The sequence below is a fragment of the Mustela putorius genome, unplaced genomic scaffold, assembly GCF_011764305.1.
Source record: "Mustela putorius furo isolate JIRA1106 unplaced genomic scaffold, ASM1176430v1.1 tig00003867_pilon_pilon_pilon, whole genome shotgun sequence".
Taxonomy (NCBI): domain Eukaryota; kingdom Metazoa; phylum Chordata; class Mammalia; order Carnivora; family Mustelidae; genus Mustela; species Mustela putorius.
In genome coordinates this window covers 10,572,128-10,591,662 of record NW_025422019.1, presented here as the reverse complement: position 1 = coordinate 10,591,662, position 19,535 = coordinate 10,572,128, and the positions used below count along the sequence as shown (strand labels likewise).

The 19,535-nt window shown below is 48.7% G+C and overlaps 1 protein-coding gene across 3 annotated transcripts in view; it reads right to left on the bottom strand.

Annotated features, from left to right (window-relative positions):
• Nucleotides 1–19,535, bottom strand: part of CCDC93 (coiled-coil domain containing 93) — a 91,721-nt gene that overhangs the window by 8,299 nt on the left and 63,887 nt on the right. For 2 of the 3 annotated variants that reach the window (XM_004759746.3, XM_004759747.3), the window contains exons 15-23: nucleotides 18,915–18,996; nucleotides 18,380–18,451; nucleotides 17,009–17,062; nucleotides 15,245–15,307; nucleotides 12,971–13,079; nucleotides 8,924–9,006; nucleotides 7,798–7,835; nucleotides 6,158–6,242; nucleotides 1,243–1,356 (exon numbers count right to left, since the gene is read on the bottom strand). In XM_004759746.3, the coding sequence (XP_004759803.2) occupies nucleotides 1,243–1,356; nucleotides 6,158–6,242; nucleotides 7,798–7,835; nucleotides 8,924–9,006; nucleotides 12,971–13,079; nucleotides 15,245–15,307; nucleotides 17,009–17,062; nucleotides 18,380–18,451; nucleotides 18,915–18,996 (700 nt within the window). Of the gene's footprint in view, nucleotides 1–1,242; nucleotides 1,357–6,157; nucleotides 6,243–7,797; nucleotides 7,836–8,923; nucleotides 9,007–12,966; nucleotides 13,080–15,244; nucleotides 15,308–17,008; nucleotides 17,063–18,379; nucleotides 18,452–18,914; nucleotides 18,997–19,535 lie in introns of those variants that run through there. The other variant, XR_006602433.1, reaches the window with a different exon arrangement.

Here is a 19,535-nt window from a genome sequence, read left to right as displayed (position 1 = left end):
GGGCTCCTGACCCCAAGCACTTCACCCAGTCACTCTCCCAGCTGCCCAGGCTTACGTCTCCTGCTGCACCCATGGCCAAGTCCGCACCTGAGACAGACCTTCTCTGATCGCACCATCTCTGTTAGGGCCCCTCCCCCCAGCCAAAACTGAAGTTAGTTATTTGTTACTACTTGTTTACCAGGATTTGTGTTTTCTAGCTTGCTATCTGTCTCCCCAACCACAACATTAAGCTTCTTGACACAGGGAGTGGGTCTGTTTAACAACCTGATATATCCCCAGAGGCATGGAAGGAGCTGGAAGAACATTTATGGAAAGTGTGAAAGATTTTGAAATGTCTGTGGGTTGTGGCCCCCAAAAGTTAAATTTAAAAAAAAGGAAAGGAGAGGTAGAAAAGGAAAAATTGGGAAGGAGAAACAAATTTTTAAAAATGTACAGAAATAAAATTTTTGGTATGAAAAGATCATACTTTTCATGCTGCAGACCCAACACCAGGATACATACAAGCTACATCTCTAGCTGTCTATATTCAGCAATCTCTACACTCTCTGAAATCACACGGATTTGAGTTAGAAAGGGGGAAGGAATTCCTAAAAATGAAGTTGCTGATACCCCAGTAAGTGACAAAATGAAGTCTCCTTTCTGGAAAATCTCATAAGAAAAGGGCAAACACTTTTCTTTCTGAGCCCATGGAGCATGGTCCATTCCCAAATGCAGGGAGAGAAGACGGAGACAAAATTCAGCTGAGTGTTGGACATCATAGGACGCAGACGCCTTTATCCCTCATGTGACCCAGCAGAATCCACCCTTGAGGAAACAGGTGTGAGGGGATTTAGCCACTGCCCAAGTGCACAGCTCAAAGTTCACTCTTCCCACAGGCTTCTCAAGGTCCCTTTCCCACCTCGGATGGGATGAAGGAAAATTCCAGATCTGAATGTGTAATGAATGCTGTTTCCAGGTGGCCTTTGATGCTACTTTCTTATGGGTTTAATATGCTTACTAAATGTTAGGGGAATGAAAATGAAGATGTGATGTCTCTCAGAACGTTCGAGACTTGAGAATGGGCCAGTGAACCACACAGTCCTGAACTAGGTAGATGTGGTACTTCACTGTGGGATCACACAGCTGTGGCCCATCCCCAGACCAGTGGGGAACCAGGCAACGGCTCTGGTTTTTCAAGGCTCGTCTTGAGACACACACACCGCCCCCCACAGCCTTCTGTGGCTGGCCCCATCTCCGCCTTACCTCCTTGAACTCCTTCACAGTCTTAAAGTACAGCCTCTGCTTTTCTAACAGTTCCAAGTACTGGTCATTCAACTGGTCTCTTCGCATCTTGTTCTCTTGCTTCTTCTTCTCCATCTGCGGAAATAGTTTGGGAAATGGGGAGGAAGGGGCACACTGTGACCAAGGGCTGCTGGCAACACTCAGAAGGCGACTATTACCAATATTTTCATGGACTTCCTTCCAGTATTTCTCTTTCTGCACACCACTTCTGAGACTGACCTATTTATTTGGGTGAAATTACAAAGAGGCTTCTCTCATTTCTTCAGCAATTCTATTACTGGGCACTAACTGTCCCATTTGCATGTGTGTGTGTGTGTCTACAGTTTCACAATCAACGGCCTGGTGCTTCTCAACCAGGGGCTATTCTGGCCCCTGAAGAGCATGAGGTAGTGTCTGGGGATGGATTAGGTAGCCACAGCTGAGAGGAGAGGGTCCACTAGGAACCAGGGATGCCGCTAAACCTTCTACAATGTGCAGCCCAGCCCTCACACGACAAGGTGTCATCTGGTCCAAAATGTTAACTGTGCTGAGGCTGAGGAATTCCTATGTAAATAACTGAGTCTGCTTTCATGCATTATTTCCATATATTTTCATAGTATTTCCATGCTATTATACACTTTCTACAATCAAAACCTAAAAAACTCAGGGCACCTGGGTGGCTCAGTGGGTTAAAGCATCTGCCTTCAGCTCAGGTCATGACCCCAGGGTCCTGGGATCTAGCCCCGCATCGGGCTCTCAGCTCAGCAGGAAGCCTGCTTCTCTTCCACTCTCTCTCTGCCTACTTGTGATCTCTGTCAAATAAATAAATAAAATCTTAAAAAAAAAAACAAACCTAAAAAACTTTAAGAATATTCCCAATCATACAGCTATTTTACCCATTTTTCTATTGGTGGAAAATTTAGGGTGTTTCCAGGATAGTGACCTCATAAATACAGGATGCATTTGGGTTAAAGAGACTTTCCTAAGGTACCGAACAGCTTAATATTTGAACAAATATTGTGTGATCACCCTGAGGACTAAACGTGGTGGTGACGAGGTCATGTCACTGTTCCCGTGGAGGGTGCGAGCTAGAGGGGCTGATGCTAACCATGCATCTCACACAATGAGCTCCATGTGCAAAGTCCTATTCATGATCACCACTGTGAAGACAGTGACAGGGCTGGGGCACAGAGGTGGGTGGGTGCACGGCCTCTTCGGGCTGGAGGGCCAGGGAGGGCTCTCTGAGGAGACGACATTTGGGCAGAGTCGGCAGTGGTATGTGCATGATTTCAAGCAGCAAGCGAGAGCGTTGCAGATGGCGAGGGCAGAAAGCTGTGGAGGCAGCTGGTGCCTGGCTCACAGCAGGTGCTCACGAGTGCATTGGATGGGCTCACTGGCTTCTGAGGTACGCATTGGAAGGGACCGCCCAGTAAATTCAAATTAAAGCTTCACTGGCTGGACAGGATCCCAGGCATCCCCAGGCCCATCACCTGGTGAACTGCAACCCGGTGTCCCCATAGCCTATCCCACCCACAGAGCCACTGATCTGCCTGGACCACTCTGACCATGTGTCCAGCTCCGAAGTCGCCTGGTGACCTGATCCTGAGCCCCCTGCCCTCTTTCCACAGGTCTGCACATGGACACTGGTCACATGCCTGTGACCACGTCTGGAGTCTGCTAACCGGGAGGCAGGCAGTCCCCTCTGGAGATGCTGGTCAGGGCCATCTTACACTTGGCCCTGGCTCAGCAGGCGGCCCTGGTCCCTTCCGGAAGACTTCCTGATGCTGCCCAGATGACTATGGTTCCTGTAACCCATGTCCACAGCTGCTAGGAACGTTTTCTGCTGAGCGGGTGGGACCTCTCTGCTGGGCCACCACCCCTTGAGTTGCAAAGCCTGGCAGTTGGATCCCAGACCTTTCCTGCCTGCTCTGTCCTCCAGCAGAAAATTTGGCCATGAATAACTACATTTTAGTGATATAAATAGGGAACTTGAATAAATTTAATTTGAATGTCCCCAGGACTCACTGCAAAAGGTAGTACAGCAACCCCGAAATGGACTGAGCTTGAGGACAGAGAGACCTGGGTTCCAATCCTACTTCTGTCACTCACTGTGTATACCTGGACAGGTTATTTCATCTTTTGGAATAACAGGTATCCTAGTTGCAAAATAAGAATATTATCACAGGTCACAAGGTACAGATGACATTAACTGTGACGTGAATGACACATCACTCAGTTCAAGGTAGTTCTTCAACAGAGACTAGATTTTGTCTTCACATGACACCCAGAATGTGAGTGATAACAAGCAGATCGAGCTCCCTCACCCTCAGAATCAGGAGATGACTCTTAGGTCTGAGTTTTATTTTCACACTGTCCTAGAAGCCCGTCCCCAGGCACACTGTTCCCATTCCTTGCTTACCCCCACACCCTAGATCAGGAACCCCAGATTCTTCTGCTGAGCACCTGCTCCCTGGATTCACCTCCTTGGGATGAGGTGCAAATGCCTTCCAGCGGGGCACCTGGGCGGCTCAGTCATTAAGTGTTTGCCTTCAGCTTGGGTCATGATGGCAGGGAATGGGGATCGAGCCCTGCATTGGGCTCCCTGCTCTGCGGGAAGCCCGCTTCTCCCTCTCCCTCTGCTTGTCACTCCCCCTGCTTGTGCTCTCTCTCTCTCTCTGTCAAATAAATAAAATCTTTAACAAAATAAAACGCCTTTCACTACGTGACTCTCTCTTCGCTCAGGAGCCCCTCTGTGTAGCATACACTGTTGCGTGTATACACTGCTGGTCTATGGTCCACTCTGTGTACATCCCACAGCCACCGATTCTGGGGGTGTGTGTGCTCCATGAGGACAAAGACTCCCTGCCACATAGACTCTGAGCAGGAGCCACTGTGGCATCCATACAGGGAGTTTTGGTTTTTAAACAAATACATCAAAAGACTGCATTCAAACACATGCTGTTCTGCAAAGACAGCCTTCTTGCATTTGAAGTGCCAATATTCAAACCTGACAGGGAACCCTCCTTGAGAACTGCCTTTGCAGTCAACTGAACGAATTCACTCACTCAGCAAACAGTTCCTGAAAGCCCACCGTGGGTCAGGTGCCAGGCTTGCCACTGGTGATGCACACATGAAGAAGAGAGCTCTCTCTGCCCGTGGGCACGCCCCCCCCACCATCTTGTACCCCACCACCTAGCTGGGGAGGCAGATGCACAGAGCAGCCTCTTCCACCGGTCAGCACTGAGGTACCAACAGCACGAAGCCTGGGGAGAATGGAGACGATGAATGGATCACATCTGCTTCCTTCCCTAGGAAGGCATCTCCTGGTAAACAGGAAGGGGAAGCCAAGGGGAAAGAAACAAACCCCAAATCGATTGCCAGTGTTCTTTACTATGGACAAGAGCAGCTCTATAGGTTGCCAGGTGGCTCGGTGGCTTGAGCCACTGCCTCTTGATTTCAGCTCAGTTTATGATCTCAGGGTTGTAAGATGGAGCCCCATATCAGGCTCTGTGCTGGGGTGGAACCTGCTTAAGATTCTCTCTCCCGCTCCCTGACCCCCACTCAGCAGCTCTCTTAAATTCTCAAAAAAAAAAAAAAAAAAAAAGAGCCGCTCCCTGAGGAGCATGATGGCATGATGGCAGGGCGGAAAGGTCTGCCACGTTGTGATCTTGTTAAAGGCTTATGGTCGGCTGGGCTCTCTGTGCTCCTTCTCTGCTACACCCTACCTAGTTCATCAAGGGGCCATCCTGACTTGGGTTTGTGTACCCGTGCAAGGCAGGCCACGTGCTGCCTCACAACTGCTTTCATTTTTGGGGCCGAATAGTTTTGTCACTAGTGGTAATTTTTTTTTCCTCCACTGACATCATTTTATTGAAGTCACTAAGGGGGAGATTACTTTTTTTCTAGAGGGGAAGGGATATAAAGAGCTTCTGCCCTTAGTTCATCTCTTGTGAGATGAAATTATAGGCAGCGTGAAGGTTGGCCATCTGTGCGTGGGTTTTTACGATGACAAGTACCACAGACACTCTTTCCTTTGTGTGTCTGAATTCTGGCGTCACTCCCAATATCACTCTGTCCAAGCTCAAGAAGCAGGTGCCGAATCCCCAGAAGGTCACATGGCCATGCCTGAGGACCATTCCAGTGTGATCCATGTTCTTAAAGGGATCAAAAGAGATGTGGGAGTATTAGTGAGTTCCTGTCTGGTTATAACAGCAGAAAATTGTGGCTACGTCTGATTTCCAGACAGTCATCAAATTCCTACTGCTGTCAAAATGGCCCAAGTGCAGAGCTGCAGAGTGATATAAACTCCATGCTGGCCCCAGACTGAATGATTCTCTGTAAGGCTATCTCTGGAACTCTTACAATGCTTACTGATATCTCTCTTCTCTTCTGAGGCATAACACCCTCTCACTTCAGAATTCAGTTTGGTAATTATTTGCATTTTTTACAGAGGATTCCTGAAAACTAAAATGCTCTCAGGATCCTAAGGAATGAATCTCTAATGGCAGAAATAAAGGAACCAAAGATCCAGTGAGGAAGAGACTGTGGGCAAGAAAAGAAGACGCTGGTGAAAGTTAGTTTCCTCATCTATACAATGCGGGCAACACTACTCACTTAGGAACCTTCTAGAAGGACTAGCACCAGGCTTGCCCCATAGTGGGTGTTCAATCCATGGGGCTACTGTTAAGAGCTGCCTTTAAATCACCAGCCTGTGGAGCTGGCACAGCCCACTGCAGGGTCGGAGGCACGCTGGGCACACACGCTGTGGACACTGAAGGTGGGTCTTCAGGACTGGGAGCACATTCTCAAGACAAGCAGAAGAGGCCTGCTCTTCCCAAGACCTTTTCTGAAACCAGGCTGAGATCCCAGCTGCACTACAGAAAACGAGCCCTCTCACCTTCATTCTGCTCTGCTTAATCCCTTCTACGATCTGTTCCATCTGACGTAAAAACTGGTCCCGGGCAGTAGGGGAGGCCATGGCTCTGAAAGGAACAATCAGCAGAGTGAGGAACAGAATGCGGGACGCTGAGGAAGGGGGAGGGATCGAGTCCGAGGCAGTTAGGAATCTAACCTCCGAGGAAGGCACGACAATTAGCCTCATCTCATAACTGAATATCAATCTTCTTTCCTCACTTTCTCTACAAATTGCTTAAGTAATATGTATTTATGTAAAGTAAAACAAAATGTTCTTAAAATCAACAAAAGCATTTCTTACTTTGATGATGACATACACTGCCTAAAAAATGATTTCCATTTAGTTTTTAGAAATCTGAGGATTTGGAGGCACGGCTCCAGACTGGCAGACGTCTTCTGAGATTTTCCTAAATACACGGTCAGGAAACCTGGTCCTGTTTCTCAAGGCAGCAGCTAAATGAGTGGATTTCCTGGTGTCCTGAAACTGTCCCCTTCACTTCCTGTTCTGTGCTGGGAATGACACCACAAGGATCCAAGCCCACAGACATAGGGACTGAGAAGTCTTTCACAGGATGGCTGACAGAGCAGAGCTCATCATGGCACCATCGAACACTGCAGTGTCTCTCAATTATCAGGAATAATGAGGAAGTCACCATTTTTTAGAAATGTCACAGGGGGGCGCCTGGGTGGCTCAGTTGGTTGGACGACTGCCTTCAGCTCAGGTCATGATCCTGGAGTCCCGGGATCGAGTCCCACATCGGGCTCCCAGCTCCATGGGGAGTCTGCTTCTCCCTCTGACCTCCTCACTCATGTTCTCTCTCACTGTCTCTCTCTCAAATAAATAAATAAAATCTTAAAAAAAAAAAAAAAAAAAAGAAATGTCACAGGGCTATAAGTCACTAACTGAATCTGAATCTTATTAGGGAGCTGTGATTTTTAGTTAGAAATGAAGTTTAAGATCCAGAGTTTGTAATCCATTCGGATCTTAGTTACTGGTCACCTCTCAGGGGCTAAGAGAGGTTTGTGCTGGAAGCAAAAGGAGCCTGCTGTATAGACAGCAAGCCCTGGGCTGCTGGACGGTGAGCAGACCACTGGGCACACTTGAGGGCTGGTATGACTTGGGTGCAGGTGGGCCTTGCCATATAGTTCTTGGAGAAAAAGGATTCCTATCTGAATAAAGTTGTTTAGAAGATGCACAGTGACCTAAAAGCAAAATCTATCATTAGATTTAAAAATCTTTTTAAAAATTAGATTTTTTCATTATCTAGACTGTGAAGCATCTCTACGTGCTCAAGAACTAATGGTATTGATCAAATCTTAACAAGACAAAAAAAAAAAAAAAACAGATTACACTAGTGAGGCACAAATTACTTGGGAGTTACTTTTTTCCCCAAGATATTCCTTGGTGTTTCTCAAACTCCCTCTAACATCACGGTATTTTTGCAAGAACCCTGAGACTGTGTAAAGCAAGATGCAGGTGCGCTTCGCAGTAGGGGTGAAAGCGTAAAAACCACCTGTCTAGCCCCGTCTCGCCCCTTGTACTTGCTACCACAGGGAGGTGAGCAGAATGCACCGTGCAGGGTACGCCCAGGTACTGATGGGAAGGAGGCTGCCGGTACTTACTGTGAGAAGTTCTCATGAATTGAGTTCAGCAGGCTGATCTGAGGAAGAAAAGGAAAAAAAGGAAAACCTATAAGCAAAAGGAGGTTAAGAGCCTGCTATGTGCCCATCACTGTGGAAGACCCCGGATATAGAGAAAAACAGAACTCAATGCCCCTCCTCAAGAAGTGTCCTCTAGGAAGACAGAGATTGATCTGGTTTGCTGACAACAGCCCAGAAAGGGGACACTAATTACACAGGCCTCCATTTGGGGCCAGGTCACAGATGCACCTGTGATATGGTTCTTATTGAGGAGTAATCAATGTGGGTTGGCCCAGTGATGAAATGGAAACAGATTCTGCCCACCTGGAGGTGAGGGGTGGGCAGGACTAGTATATCCTGCCTGGCGTCACCAGATGCAAGGACCTTCACCATCATTTCCCATTCTGTCTCCGTCATAGTCCTACAAAGCGGGTGCAATGCCCTCTTTACAGAAAAACCCCTAAACTTGTCCAACTTGAAAGCGCATACAGTCGCCACCGCGCTGCGCTACTCCTGTGGAAGACCGCATTGTTCCTTCTCTTCTTCCTTCAACTACAGCTGCACACCCTGCCGGCCTGCTCCAGTCATCTGCTGCTGGACGGGCGGGAGCCCGGAGTCATGAGTGTATTTATGCCGAGCACTGGAGTGATGCAGAGGGCGGCGTCAGTGTCCGCGGCAGCCTCTTCACTCTCGGCGAACGGTGATGACGAAATAGCTAGTTTCCCCGCATCAACCGGAATAAGCCCACCGTCCCCATTTTATTTAGCTACTTCCTCCCTTCCTTTAAAACTCAAACATAACTTTTGCCAAGCCGGGCCCCCCGGCCCCCCTTTGTGTGAGCCTCTTGTGTTTGTTTCTAGATGTCATTTCTCATAGGGCACCACGAAACCACGCTCCACCAGTTCCATGTAGGCTCAGGTGCGCGTGCCACGTTAGCTCCGAGGTGACCCTTTCACTCTAACTTTGTGACCCAGCATGGGGCGCACAATAGGCTCTCCTTCCACTTACGCTGATGGCCTCCCGCTCAGTTTGTCTGACCTTCCAGGGGTCAACAGCCCTGGTCTCTGATCATCTGATTAAGTTATTTTCTTTTCATACAGGTTCTTACCTCTTTTTCCAAATACACCTTTTTATCATCCAGGGTATTATACAAAGTGAAGAACTGCTTGGTTTCTTTGTGCACTGCTGAAACTGTAAATGCAAAGAAATTGACACACAACTAAGAAAATGGATCAGAACACTCCTAAGCACCCCCTGCCCCAGGAAGCCCGCCCACAGGAGTCCGGTGTGCTCAGGTGTCTGTGCAGAAGCCCCAGTGCACACCAGCCTGTGCAGAGCTGCCAAGGGCTAGCAGGAGCCGGCCTCTTGTGACTGGCCCAAGTGGGACGAGGGGCTAGACAAACCTGGCAGCACCTGGGACAGGCAGGTTTCTCAGGTAAGGTGTCCTGGGTCAGGCAGGGGGGAGTGGCAAGGATGAGGAAACCCATGCCACCTCCTCCTGTCATGTGGCTTCCCTTCCTTCCCATATCGCTCACGAGAAGGACCCACAACGTGCTGCTCCTTTTTGTAATCCCTATGCTTAGCAGGGGCCCCCCAAATTATCTACAGGATGAATGACATGCCTAACCCAGGGCAGCATATGTACCTGGTAAGTATGAATATTCTTCCCATTTCTGTGCATATAACTAGGGGGGGAAAGTCTTATTTACCAGGCTCCCAGCACCCCTTCCTGTAACATGACTCCACACCTCTGTCCGCCTCATGTTCTTCACTCTTCCCTACAGAATGACTTAGGAGGAAAGCACCAAATTCCAGGGCTGGGTCTGGGCCGTCTTCACCAGGGGATGAGGTCAATGGGAGGAAGGGTTCCGGCCCCAGCTCATCCTCCTGCTTTGTGGCTGGGTGCTTGGGTGGCCCCCACATGGCTCTGGGCCCATGTGCCATGTGCCTTCCTCATTGCTCTGACTTCTCTTTAGCAATCCATGACCTGGATTGACAATCAGGCTTTGGGCCTAACCTGAGCCCTCCAACGTAGCTGGAACCAAAGATCTGGACGTTTAATGGTGATCAGGCACTGGCCAGATGACAGTGGGGTCTGTCTCCCCAGGGGCTTTTGCTCCTTGAACATAGGTTCCTTCTGGAGCAGCACATGTCGGGGGAGGAGAGAGAGGCACAGCAGGCCATGGGCACTGGTGGTTTCCTTGGGTGACTGCCACTAACACTTAACCCTGAATCTTTAAGCAAACTGGCCAACTTTTAATTTTATCACCAGTGATAGCTGTGTCCTCCCACAGCGGGGTGGAGACTGGCGATGCTGTCGTACACGTTTGGTAACAGAAATAAATACCCCGATACAAGTGTTCTGAGGCAACAGTTAAAAGCGTTCCCAAGGGGCGCCTGGGTGGCTCAGTGGGTTAAGCCACTGCCTTTGGCTCAGGTCATGATCTCAGGGTCCTGGGATCGAGTCCCGCATCGGGCTCTCTGCTCAGCAGGGAGCCTGCTTCCTCCTCTCTCTCTCTGCCTGCCTCTCTGCCTACTTGTGATCTCTCTCTGTCAAATAAATAAATAAAATCTTAAAAAAAAAAAAAAAAAGCGTTCCCAATATCGAAATGTCTAATTTGTAACAAAATCACTACATGAACTACTCAGCATAAAACATGATTCTTGCTCAGAACTTCAGAACAGTAGATGTCAAGCCTGGCCAAAACATGGAACAGTCTGGGGAGTTTTAAAATCTCATGACCAATGAAATGAGATTTTCTGGAGGTGGGGTCTGGTGATTACAACACATAGCCAAGGCTGAAAATCACTGCCATAACCAAACCAATCAACCTTTAGTTTTGTTGCTCAGGAATGTGCCTGTCACCCTTCCTCTATCCAGATCAAGGACTGGGTTGCGGCTGTAGATATTTGACAATAATAATAATGAAAATGATATAGATATTTTGGTAAAACTCCTTGAAAATTTCTTTGATGTAAAAATGTGCTATCAAAAGGACTTGAATATGTGTCAAATTTTGCTCTGAAATACACAGATGCAAGGTATTGTTGATTATTATTACTGTTAAAAGCTGGAAAGTAGGGGCACCCGGGTAGCTCAGCAGGTTAAGCCTCTGCCTTTGGCTTGGGTCATGGTCTCAGGGTCCTGGGATCGAGCCCCGCATCGGGCTCTCTGTTCAGCAGGGAGCCTGTTTCCCCCTCTCTCTCTGCCTACTTGTGATCTCTGTCTGTCAAATAAATAAAATCTTTAAAAAAAATTTTTTGGAAAGTAGGCAGGGATACAGAATTATGGGAAAAATTGAACTTAAGGCAGAAACTATTTTCTGCTGAGAAGCTGCCACTGTTGATACCTGGCTCAGACCACCTGAACCAAGCTCAAGGCTGTATATAACATCAGGATGGGGGCAGACATGAAGTGAAGCATGACTCGAACCTGAGTAAGGACACTGCTCTGGCCTGAACCAGGAAGGATGTTTGAGAGGCCGAGAGCCCAAGGCAAACCCTAAGGGGGATTCTAGAAGGGATGGAGTCTGCCAAATGAGAATTGTAGGGCAGTGGCATTCTGGACTTGGGGTACAGCTCACAGGCCAAAAGGCAGATGTCCTCACGAGATGGGTGAGACACTGAGGGACAGCTGGGGAAGCTGGCCTGACTGATGCAGGACACTGATCAGTATCATGAGGACCTGAAGATGCTCCAATGATTATGGAGAGCTACTCCATGTTAACGCTTTTATTTTTTTTTTTTTATTTTTATTTTTTTAAAGATTTTATTTATTTATTTGACAGAAAGAAATCACAAGTAGATGGAGAGGCAGGCAGAGAGAGAGAGAGGGAAGCAGGCTCTCTGCTGAGCAGAGAGCCCGATGTGGGACTCGATCCCAGGACTCTGAGATCATGACCTGAGCCGAAGGCAGCGGCTTAACCCACTGAGCCACCCAGGCGCCCCATGTTAACGCTTTTAAAGCAAGAGTATAAAGTGATCAAATTTCTGTTTGGGAAAGACTTCTCAGACAAGAGTGCAGACTCCGGGCAGTGATGAGAAGGTGGCTACAGCAACACTCCAGAAGAAACGGACTTGACCATTACTTGGATACAGAACCAGAAGAGCAGCGAGAGCCAGAGAAGACTAAGGGAATGGGGGTGCTAGACAGTGATCCCTGTGACCAGAAGGAGAAACAGGGTAGGGAGGCTGAATTCAGTTTTGTATATGCTGGGTCTGAAGAGTTGGGAAGGGGTCCCAGGTACAGATAACGAGAGGAGTCAAGGTCTACGCTGTGTGTCAAAGTGCATGGTGTGTGGAGGGGTGGTGTGTGGACTGGGGAAGCCAGAATGTGGGCGTGGAGAAGGAAAGGCGGGCTCCAGGCAGGCCGCTCAGACTGGGGAGGTTCTGGAGATAAGAAGGAGAAATGTTTTCTTAAGGAGGCCCACAGAGCTCCTGAAGACTGGTCAGCAGAGAGAGAGGGCACATGACAGGGGGTGAGGGACTCAGACCAGCTAACAGTCATTGAGCTGAGCTCTGACACAAGTAAGAACAGTTACAACAGTGGCAGTGGGAGCAGAGTGGCAGTGACAACTTTGAGGGTCACTCTGAACCTGACAGGACCAGCTCACTGATTCTAGCTGAGGGAGACCCAGTCTTGGATTACTGGGTGAACGTAGGGCCGTCCAAGTCAGGACCACATGGGCAAGAAGGTTCACCAAGAACAACAGTGACCAAGGACTGATCCAGAGGCCCGTATCATGGAGTGCTCATGTCCTGGGTAAGGCTGGAAAGCGGACGGGGAGCTCAGCGGCCAAACGGCTGACCAGGAAGAGGGTGGGTTCAAAACATCAAGCTAGGAGCTCAGTGAGCTCTATCTGGCCACAGAGAGGGCGGCAGAGTGTTCCAGGGCTGCCCCTGAAATTAAGAGTCACTTAGCAGTGGGCTCTGCGGAATGAGGGCCCAGGGGGCCTGATGATGGCAGGTGGTGGTTCTCACTGACTGCCCTGATGCACACCCTAGCCCGCGCACATGGGACAGAACCCTTGCCCCCCGTGCCTCCCAGACTCAATGTGGAGTGATGCATGCCCTAGCCCACGCATGTAGGACAGAACCCTTGCCCCCTGTGCCTCCCAGGCCCAGTGTGGAGCATGACTGTGTTCACTGCACCTACTCTGACGGTAGAGTTCAATGAATCTCTTCTGATACTGTATTAACTCAGCTCGGCTGGGGACTTCGTCAATCTTGCGGTGCAAAATTGCTATTTCTCGATTTCTTCGAGCCTAAAAGCAAAAGGAAGGGGGAGACAATGCTATTTGGTAAAAGGTCTTACATGTTCTCTGGGGAGCCAAAATATTGCCCCACCTCCTTCTGAGCATAACCACACACCCCACCCCAAAATCTGCTATTGGCTTGAGGACTCCATCTCAGACGGCCCCTCCTCCCACTTTGCAATACAGGGAGAAGGTGTGTGTGTGTGTGTGTGTGTGGCTATGAACAAGAACCAGAGAAGGCAGCAAATGAATGGTGAGGTATGGAAGAGTCCGAGTGAGAAGGGCTTCTGTGGACAGCCCTCAGCCATCCCTCCAGGCCGCAGAGGACTTGAGCAGCTGACTCCGCCATCAGCAGGTGGGGAGCGGGAATGAAAAGGCAGGCCTCCCAGGTGACGGAGAATGGACACCACTCTCCTACCTCCATATAAATTCCAAATTCCTTAGCCTACTGAAACGCTTGAACAACTTACTCTTATGGTGTGTTCCTCCTACTTCTGCCCTACCATGGAGTGTGTGGTACAGCAGGCAAACTGGCCACTGATGGCACCTGGGGAGGCAGAGCGTGGCGTGCGGCGTGGCTGGGCTCTCACACCATCCCCTTTCTTCTGTGCCACCTCATCTCCCTTGCTGGCCTTCCTGCTCACAACAGCACGTGGGGGTCTCTAAGTACTGGGGAAATGCAAGCCTCCCGGAGAGAAACCCACCAAACCCAGAGCAGGGTCGCTGTGGGTCTGGTCAGAGGGGAAAATGTGCTTGTCCTGTTGGCCAAGGCTCCCCTGTCCCTGGGGGCTCAGGCTCTGACTCCTGTATTGTGTTTGTTTGTTTCAGGAATCTTACTGCTTTTACTGCCATCTGTAGCCTTTCCTTTTCTACTGGCTCCTTACCAACATTTAGATAGGCTAACGTCCCTCACCCCTCAAAAGCCTTTCTATTTGGTTGAGTGCCCAACTTTTAAAAGCCACAAACAGATCTAAGTAACACTCCTACACACACACACACACACACACACACACACAAACCCTTGAACCCTGTTCTTTTTTTAATGCTTTTTCTCAGTGAATAATACAAGTACCCACCTGAGTCAGAAATTCAAGCACCAGTTTCTCAATCTCTCCTGTGCCAGTTCATGTCTGCCTGGGCCCATGGCCCCCTCTCTGGCTCAGGCCCTCAGGAGGCTTATGGTTTTACAGTAGCTTCCCTCTATCGAGAGTCTGAAGCTGCCCACGATAGGCAATTTGCATAACAACTCCCTTGTACTTGCATGGATAGGGATATCTCTTGGTTCTCAAATAGCCAGCCAGCTCCCGGAAGATGGGCCATCCCTTTTCTATTCCTGTCGCCTAACACAGCACTGAATATACATACAGGAAACACAGAGTCACAAAGTCTTCAAGCTATATACTTTCCAGGCTCCATTTAATTCTGTTTCTTTAAAGATTAGCAGTGTCCCTGTATCAAGGACAAATCTGATGTACTGAATTTAACCAAACAACTGAGCAAAGGAAGCAAGAGCCAGAGATAGGAGAGAGGGGCTTACAAGCCCCTGCAGCAGTTTGACTGTTCCCGCCGGAACCTGGCTTTCTCTTCCCCGAGAACAGGGAGAAGGCCCACGGCAAAGAACAACATGGGATAACTCCAGGCTGCCAAGCTTCTGTGAGTCACATTCTGCCAGTGCCAGGGAATTGTGCAATGAAATTATGACTCTATGTGCCTTCAGCTTTGGAACCAACTCTAAAACCTACTTCCCTCATATTTGATGGCTTTCTCACAAACCTCCAAGTTTATCAAATAAGACCACTAAAATGGGCACATGGTTTTAGAGGAAAAGTACTAGACAAGAGCATTGGAACCTGAAGGCTGGCTTTGGCACTTACCAGCTGCTTGACTTCGGACAGTACTTAACTGATTGGAGTCTATCTCCTCGTATAGAAAATGAAGCTAATACCTACTCCCCATGCAGGGATCGCGATCAAATCCATCGAGATGACAGTAAGTAATGAACTGATGTGAGGCATTACTGTCAACATCTTAAACCACGCAGTTCCCCTCCAGACTGAAGACTGGCAAATAGCAGCCTTCGTATCCATTGTTCTTAGACACTGAGACTTTTTTTTTCTCTCCAGGATACCCAGGCAGGTAGGTGTACTTGTTCTTCTGCTCTTGCTTTTACTTACCTGTAGCAAACGGATCTTGTAAAGTTTCTCTTTCTCCATGTTATATCGTCTGTCCAGGTCTTCCTAAAAATTGGAAAAGGACACAATTATCTAAAAGCAGGAAGCATTCAGGGCACCCAGGTGGCTCAGTGGTTTAAAGCCTCTGCCTTCAGCTCAGGTCATGATCCTAGGGTACTGGGATCGAGCCCCACATTGGGCTCTCTGCTTGCCAGGGAGCCTGCTTCCTCCTCTCTCTGACTGCCTCTCTGCCTACTTGTAATCTCTATCTGTGAAATTAATAAATAAAAAATAAATAAAAGCAGGCAGCTTTCAATCTTCGATAAATTATTTTCAAACTGAATTTTATTTTGATCACATCTTTCCATTCCAAGGCCCCAAATTTCTTTTCGCAAATGGCCAAGTTTAGGGTCTGGGTCCCGTGTCCTGTGAATCCCTTGAAAATCTTTCAACCTCACTTTATAACAGTTCTTCCTTTTTCTGGGGTCTAGCACATTTAAGTGAAGTATCCTCCAAATTTATGTGCCTCCCCCCCTCCAAAACTATGATGATAAGATAATTATTAAGGAAGTTGTTGTTCGAAGTCGCCGTGTTTATAGTGATACTGGTTTGCTTTCTTTGTTTCTACTTAGAGCTCTATTGTCCAACGTGATAGACGCTAGGTGTGTGTGGCTATTTAAATTTACATTGAATGAAATTTAAAAATATTCAGTTTCTCAATTGCAACAGCTGCGTGTCAAGGGCTCCATAGCACAAGGAGCTGATGGCTGTCGTACTGAACAGCGCAGATACAGAACTCTGCCCTTGCTGCAGAAAGTTCTTTTGGACAGCACTGAAGCACAAGAGAGGAACTAGCTTGTGCTGAGCCCAGTGAGGTAAGAGACACGGTGACGTGGTTTGTTGCACCAAAGCAAGCGACGAACAGCATCAGAGGGGGCTTCTCCCCAGCACATGTATGTACACGTGCAAGCACCCCCCACACACACACACATCCTCCGTCTCCTCCACAGGGCTTGGTGGCACCCAAACCCCACACGGCTGTACTACAGGACTCCTGAAGCTCAGTCTGAGGCCACGGGGGGAAGAGGTGAACATTATAGGAGGCAAACCTTTAGAGGCTTTCCTGCTTTGCTCTTCTTCCTCCTTTCCTTTTTTTCTTTCTCCTGGATGTTTATTGGAGTGTGGGGAGCATGGGTTTAACTCAGAACAGGGGTCAGCAAACTTGCCTGTTGAGCTAAGCCTCACTGCCTATTTTTGTAGATAAAGTTTTATAGGAACATAATTATGTCCTTTCATTTGCATACTGACTATGGCTGCTAGAGTGGGGCTGGCACACCACACTGAAAGTATTTCCTATTTGGCTCTTTACAGTTTGCTGACCTTGAACTGTAGTATGGTAGAGAGTTTTTCCCCGTGCATCACCTCCACCCCCTTAGAGCCTATGTGTTGTGACAAGCCTGTACGGCCAAGTCATGAGCCTCTCCTCCTCAGCCGAGACGCCAGAGCAGACACAGATGCCTGGGACAGGCACAGAGTTGTGGGAGAAACTCCACCAGTACGGCAGTCTTCAGGGCCATCCCTGCAGAGACCCCGCTTCTGTCTGAGGGGCTACAAGCATACAATGGGGCAAGCCCTCAAGACCCCCGCCTGTGAAGCGGTGTCCTAGAGAAGACAAGTCGGCAGGAGAAGCTGTCAGGGGAGGGTACAGTGCTGGCCACTGCGCCCGAGGAAGACAGTGGCAGTGCTGATGGGTAGGCGGGCACTTACACTATGAGTCATCACGGGGGTTAGGCCACCACGTGGCTCTCCAGCAGAGAGGCTCTGAAACAAAGAAAAGGAACACACACTTTCCTGAGTAAGGGAAATGGGACGGAAGCTGTGGGTCTGTGCTGCAGGAAGCAGTCGGGGTGGGCATGGGGAACAGTTCACTGACCGTTTTCAGGCCCCAGATTTTAAATTGTTCCTAAATGGGTGTCACACCCAAACAAGGTAAACGGCAACTGTCTAATCCCTCTAACAAGATGGGACTGCCAAGAAGAAAAACAGGATCCTGAAAGTCTGATTTGTACAAACTCAGAGGCTGACTGGGCTGATGACTTCAGCCCTAAAGGTTCAGAGTTTTAGAAACAACTGGAAAGGCCATCTGGGTGTTGACGGTCCCAGGACACCACTGCACTGCACGGCCAGACTCTGCTATTCCTCCGTGCCAGGCCTGTCCCAGCAGCATGAAGGCAACTCCAAGATACACGTGCTGCACAGCCAGGGGCACGGTTCCCGAGCGGAGGGCATGCAGACGGGTGCCGGCCGGACTGGACACAGCCAGGGGCACGGTCCCTGAGCTCAGGGCACGCAGATGGGTGCTGGTTGGCTTGGACCAGTCCCGTCCCCTCCCTGAGCCTTGAGCTGCCCAAGCTAGTTCTAAAGAGAGAGAGTGTGGTTAAGGGGGGTCAGAGACCAGGTCCAGCTCATGCATCCTCAGCCTAGAGGGCCTCAGAGAATGAGCCGGGAATGAACTGTGAGAAGGGAAAACACAAACAGCAATCCCTACACTCTTATTTGGTGAGAGAAACATTTTTCTTTCTGGCCTGTGTTTTAACTTAACTTTTAATGGAAATTCACACTAGCTCCTTGGAGGACCAAGGCCTCTGTCCTGAGAGCACTGAGCAGATATGTTCCATATGCCCAGCAATGTTCAGTGCTGTTGGGGCTCTGATACTACCTCTAGTTCCTTGCTTACTGCTGCCTTTTAGGAGTGGGGCCTGTAGCTAGGCAGGAGTGGAGGACGGAATGAATAAAGCAGTAAAACACTTAGAGGACGTGCTGCACGGGCAACAGCGGGTTCCTAGAAATACCCTTCCCTAAATGGAAGGAGAGGCCAGATCTGTCATTTGGTTAGTCCTGTCTGGAGCTGCTGTTGAGCACACCCACTGCTGCTTTTTACCCGCCAGCAGAGGAGAAAGGGCAGCCACGGAAATCTAAGGTAATCCTGTGAGGAAAACAGTTGAGAAGTGTGCGTGCAGAGGACCGGGAAACGGGCTGGTCCTTCTCAGCATCAGACTCACTGCTGGAGTCCCCCAGAAATCCTTCCACTGGTAAGTCACAGCAGCACCTAACAGGTCCTCCGGAGCCTGCATTTACCTTTTCATCTCCGCCCGGTACTCTCTCAGCTTTCAGGTTTTCAATATCCTGCTGCAGCCGTGTCATCTCTTCCTTTAAAAGGGAAACAAACATTGACAGAACTCAGAGTGCTAGTAAATGGACTTGGGCACACACCGCCCCACCGCCAGACCGCCAGGGGCAAGGGCTTCTCCCGTGACCCACAGACAACCTACGCTGATGGGACAGCCCTGGGTCACATGAGGCTATTCCTTCACACTTCATGAAACTTTTAAATAGATACTTGTTCGTAAGTTAATGTTTGTAGACTGTGTTTGTGAGACTGTGCTCTCAGTCTGGGGTTTGGCACACCCAGGTACTAATCTCACTCACTTCCGGTACCATGGGGAGCACCCACTGTCACACCCTGTTCCTCTTACTCAACTGACAGAACTGCTCCGGGAATCGGCTTTTCCGATGGCACCTGAGTAGGACGCCATAAGAGGACAAGGGGAAGTAAGGTGATGCATTTCACAAGAGTCTGGTTCAAGGTCTGCTGACATCAAGCAACACTTACTCGACAATGTGCTTTAAACTCTTGTTCCTGACTTTTCAGATTTTCATTCATGGCTACAAGTGCTCTCAAGTTCTGCAGGAGACTGAAAAAGGAAGACCAAACAATGACATACAGAAAGCTGTTATGATTTTTTGAATCACAACTAAAACCTAGCCCCCAGCTAAAAAGGGACTCCCTTCTTAATTTCCCTTGTCTCTCGCAAGAGCTTCCAATGGGCTCTCCACAAACAATAATTTAACTGACTACCATTTACTACCATTTAACTGACTACCATTTAACTGACATTATTACTCATTTATACACCCAAGTCCATCAGGCCACGATCAAATAAATACCATAGAATGTAGAATTAAAATGTCAACTGCAGAGACATCAGTGAGTTCAAGAGCCCTGGGTCTCCTTGGTACCAATTACTCAGCAGTACTCAGAGCATAGACAGCATCACAACCTGTTCCTAATTTCCAGGAAAAGGAAACAACTTGCTTAAGGTCATTAAAAGAATTAATTTGAAAATAAAAATACAAGTATCTGACAGGACTTGCTCCATATCGTGAGAGAAGGGACTCTAATTACCAAGCCAAATAATCTGTGGGTCCTTCTTTGCTAAAAGTGTCCTTCAAA